The sequence below is a fragment of the Arachis duranensis genome, chromosome 5, assembly GCF_000817695.3.
Source record: "Arachis duranensis cultivar V14167 chromosome 5, aradu.V14167.gnm2.J7QH, whole genome shotgun sequence".
NCBI lineage: Eukaryota > Viridiplantae > Streptophyta > Magnoliopsida > Fabales > Fabaceae > Arachis > Arachis duranensis.
This window is the reverse complement of record NC_029776.3, coordinates 11,187,808-11,192,000: the sequence shown is the minus strand read 5'-3', so window position 1 is coordinate 11,192,000 and position 4,193 is coordinate 11,187,808. Positions and strand designations below refer to the sequence as shown.

General features: G+C 42.0%; 1 protein-coding gene across 1 annotated transcript; it reads left to right on the top strand.

Annotated features, from left to right (window-relative positions):
- The first annotated feature begins 39 nt into the window (after positions 1 to 39).
- LOC107488037 (zinc finger CCCH domain-containing protein 44) lies at positions 40 to 3,920 on the top strand. The gene is made up of 6 exons (XM_052261969.1): positions 40 to 671; positions 862 to 941; positions 1,353 to 1,534; positions 1,672 to 3,285; positions 3,422 to 3,479; positions 3,609 to 3,920. The coding sequence occupies exons 1-6, from the start codon at positions 370 to 372 to the stop codon at positions 3,611 to 3,613; spliced, it is 2,241 nt and encodes a 746-aa protein (XP_052117929.1). The 5' UTR covers positions 40 to 369; the 3' UTR covers positions 3,614 to 3,920.
- The last annotated feature ends 273 nt before the right edge of the window (positions 3,921 to 4,193 follow it).

Here is a 4,193-nt window from a genome sequence, read left to right as displayed (position 1 = left end):
GAGGAGGGTGCAGTGGCCACCACATTCAACGAATCCGCAGTGAGCGTGTCGTGCTTTCTTCTCTTCTTCTCACTCTTCCACAAGTCAGGTCAGAGTCTCTTTCTATCTCTCACACTTTGTCTTCTCTCTCTCTCTTTCTTCTCTCTCTCTCTCTTTGGATACTGACACGAAATTACCAACAAGGCCTTGTCACATCTCCATTTGCATTTCCATGTGCCCACACCGACCACGCTTCATTTCCTCTCGATACTCCTCTTAGGGTTTCTCTCTTTCTTTTTTTCTTTCTTTCTATCTCTTTCCTTTCGATTCATGTTCGTCTCCTCTTGATTTCCTCCTATTCATTTCATTTGACCCGATTCGGTTGACTTCATGGACCAACCGCTACAACAACAACAAACCACCACCGCCGAGGTCGTTAGGGATTCCGATTCGCAGCTTTCTGGAGTTCCCTCCGATGCTAACGTGGCCGAGAGAATAGCGGCCTCTGCCTGCGCTCCCAACTCGGAGGTCGCCGTGCCGGACGCCGCTGGTTTGAAGAGGAAGCGCGGTCGTCCGGCCAGGGGGGTTCCGAGAGCCACGCCGGCTCCTGCTCCGGTTAGGCAGAAGAAGGAGGAGGAGGATGTTTGCTTCATATGCTTCGATGGCGGAAGCCTCGTTCTCTGTGATCGCCGGTGAGTCAACGCTTCTGAAAAAAAAAAGAAGAAGAAATTGGACTTTAATTTGAACTCTACATGTGTGTGAAATTGAGCTTGTGTTTTGTGAATTCAACACCATTTTGAGTTCTTTATACGGGTTTTTGAGCTTCAAAACATTCGCAATTGTTGTGTATTTAATCGTCTCTCTTCTGTTTTTCAATTTTAGGGGTTGTCCTAAAGCGTATCATCCTGCTTGTATTAAGCGAGACGAAGCCTTCTTTCGTTCAAAGGCCAAATGGAATTGCGGTATGTTGCTTCTTTAACTACTTTTCCTATTGGATTCGTATTAATTTGTTGGGATATCAACATGCGAGTGGGTTTAATTTTGCTATCCAGCTCTATATGCTTATTGAGTTGCGGTTTAATAATTTCCCTATACTGTTTGTGCATTATTATCAAGTTTAATCGAAGTCCAGTCATAAATAATTTGCCAATTATAGTGTTCCTCGGTTATGATAACTCAGTCTTCTTTATTTATTTGGATATTGACTCTTTGGTATGTAATGAATGATTGCATAGCCTTGGTTTAGTAAGTGTCATTTTTCTGTGCAACTCAGGTTCTGTGTTTGTTTTGGATATTAACTTTTTGGTATGTAATGAATGATGATGATTGGCATAGCTTTCGTTTAATAAAAGCTCATTTTCTGTGCAACTCAGGTTGGCATATATGTAGCGTTTGTCAGAAGGGATCCCATTATATGTGCTATACTTGTACGTATTCTTTGTGCAAGGGATGTACAAGAGATGCTGATTTTGTTAGTGTAAGAGGAAATAAAGGATTCTGTGGAATGTGCATGAAAACTATAATGCTGGTTGAGAACCCTGGTCAGGAAAATAAGGTAAATTGATACGTTAGCTTAATTTCTTATCTGTGAACATCTCCCTCTCTCTCTCTCTCTCTGTCTCTTATGTGCTGGGGAGAATGATGCTGGTCTAAGTTTGATTTATTTTCCCTCTTCTGCTGCTACCATTACAGTGTGAAGTTGATTTTGATGACAAAACCAGCTGGGAGTATCTTTTCAAGATCTATTGGGTGTGTTTGAAAGAGAAGCTATCTTTGACAGTAGATGAGCTCCGCCAAGCTAAAAAACCGTGGAAAAGTGCTACTCCTTTAAGTTGTAAGGTTGAAACTCCCCATCAACTTTATCATCTTAAGGACGACAAAGGTGCTGCTTCTGAGAACTCTTGTATAGACATAGAATTTGATCATTTGACAGACAATAAGCCTAAGAGAAGTGAGAAACAAATATTTATTTGGGATGGTACCTGGAATGATGTTAGATACCGTACACAAGACATTCCAGTTACCCGTGAGCTGATTGGAAACATATGTACAATGCCAAACCAGGTCAACCCTAATGTTGTAGCTGTTAATAATACTAATGTAGTTGTAAAATCAGAACCATCTAGTGCTGCAGTGGACATTTCGTCATTACTTCTCTCTACGGGGATGGAGCAGCCGTTTGACAATTTTGTGAACGATAAGTTGTGGCATTATCAGGATCCATCTGGGATGGTTCAAGGACCCTTTTCTATACTGCAGTTGCATAAGTGGAATGCAAGTGGACATTTTCCTCTGGACCTCAGAATATGGAGGACATATGAGACACAAGATAACTCTATATTGTTGGCTGATGCACTTGTTGGGAAGTGTGCCAAAAATGTATCTGTGCCATACAACAGCCCGATGTCTTTAGAGTCCTGTGTTACATTGGATAATAAAGATAACATTCAGGATGGTGGGAGGAATGAAACAAGGGCGGAAATTCATGCTGACAGCCGAATTATCAATTCCGGTGGAGCTGAGAAGGTTGATGATGCTGGTACCCCGTCTAACTGTAAAGATGAATCTGTTAGGAGCAATGGTTTGCAGTCTCATTCTTCTAGTTGGAATATGGCAGTCGACATGAATGAGGGGCAAAGTGGAAATCTTGAAAGGAGAGAGGAGTCGTCCAAATGTGAAATTTTGAATCCCAACCAGCCCGATTTGCTACCTTCAACCACCTTTTCGAAGAAACCAAATGAAAGCTCTCCTGATACAGTACAGGAAGGTCATGGAGTTGAGGGGAACACTGAAGATAATGTGAACCATTGCCAGAACAGGACTCCTGAAGGTCAGAGTAGTGGGAGTTACCAGAAAGACTGTGAGGAGAATTCAGGGCAGTCTTCTGGGCAGAACTGGGAATGCCCTCAAGTAATTAATCCAACGTGTAATACATCTATGTGGCAGGCAATCTTTGGTGAACCCGCCGAATTTGGCTCTTTAGTTGACGAATCAGTCTCTGATCTGTTGGCTGAAGTAGAGGCAATGGAGTCACTTGGTGGTGGTGGTTTGGAGTCTCCCACTTCAATCATGAAGTGTGATGATGAATTGACAGATGGTTCTAAAAATGATTGTCTCAGTTTTGCACTTGGCCTTGGCCTTGGCCCCATGCTTGATGCAGGGAAAGGTGATTCATTGAGCTCAACAGGTGACTTACACTTACCATCGCAGTTCACGACAGCAGAAGAACCATTTCGGCATGCTGGTGTGCACCAACATCATCAAAGAATACGCGGGGATCATTCTTCTAGCAGTTCTGTAGTTCAGGTGGGTACAATGAAATGAAACATTAGTCTTTCTGGTAACGAATGTGTCTGAGGCCTTAGAAAATAGAAATCACTTCCATTTGTCTCATCAAATCTTATGCTATGGAAATTAATTTTTAAAACATTACTTTATGCAGTCTACTTTCTCGAGCATTAGCTGGAATCCAACCAGTCAATACTCCTGGGATCCTAAATGTAAGTTGCTTCTACTTTATTCACTCTCCCGGCTATAGAAAAAGTCTATTTGCAAGTTGCTGTATTTTATGATATAGTTTTAGTGGTAGCATTTATTGGTTTTTGATGTTATGTTTGTGGTATTTGTAGGTTGACGTGGTAAATGACGTGGAAGGCCATCCTTCATGTCTGTAGGGTACGCAATAGAAGTTAGACCGACCCAACTAGAGAATTGGATACCGGATTATCTATCCTGTTTATATATAACAGCATTCTTTGCAAACTGTAATCCCTCGCCTTTCTTCATTGTTTGTAAGGAAGAAAAGGAAAGAGCGGGGAGGGGCTTTCGGTAGTAGTCAAAGTCTCACCAACTTGTTTATTTTGCTTATGTAATTTCATTGAATTTTGAATGTGAACAAACTTCGTATCGAACTAATGAGATTCCTCCATATTCAAAAGAAATTGATGGCATAATTTTCCTTTTACCTTAGTCTTGGGAGCCCCCACCAGTGGTGGGGGATGTGGACGTGAACGCGAGTTTCATCTACCTGGCAAAAAAATTCAATGTCAACTACCCTTTTGCAGCAACATTCAAGGGCCCTAAACGTGTCTCGGGCATTTGGAACAGCACACGTGGATACGACCACCGCCGATTAAAGAATAGTATGATTTTGCGTGTGGATACTATCTTGTCAAGTTGTCATAAACAATGGATGCCGCCTAACGTGCCAGTGT

Coding starts and splice junctions, on each gene's coding strand:
- LOC107488037 (XM_052261969.1), top strand. CDS start 370: ATGGACCAACCGCTACAACAACAACAAACCACCACCGCCGAGGTCGTT. Junction 942..1,352: donor AAAGGCCAAATGGAATTGCG/GTATGTTGCTTC, acceptor TGTGCAACTCAG/GTTGGCATATATGTAGCGTT. Junction 3,286..3,421: donor CTAGCAGTTCTGTAGTTCAG/GTGGGTACAATG, acceptor TACTTTATGCAG/TCTACTTTCTCGAGCATTAG.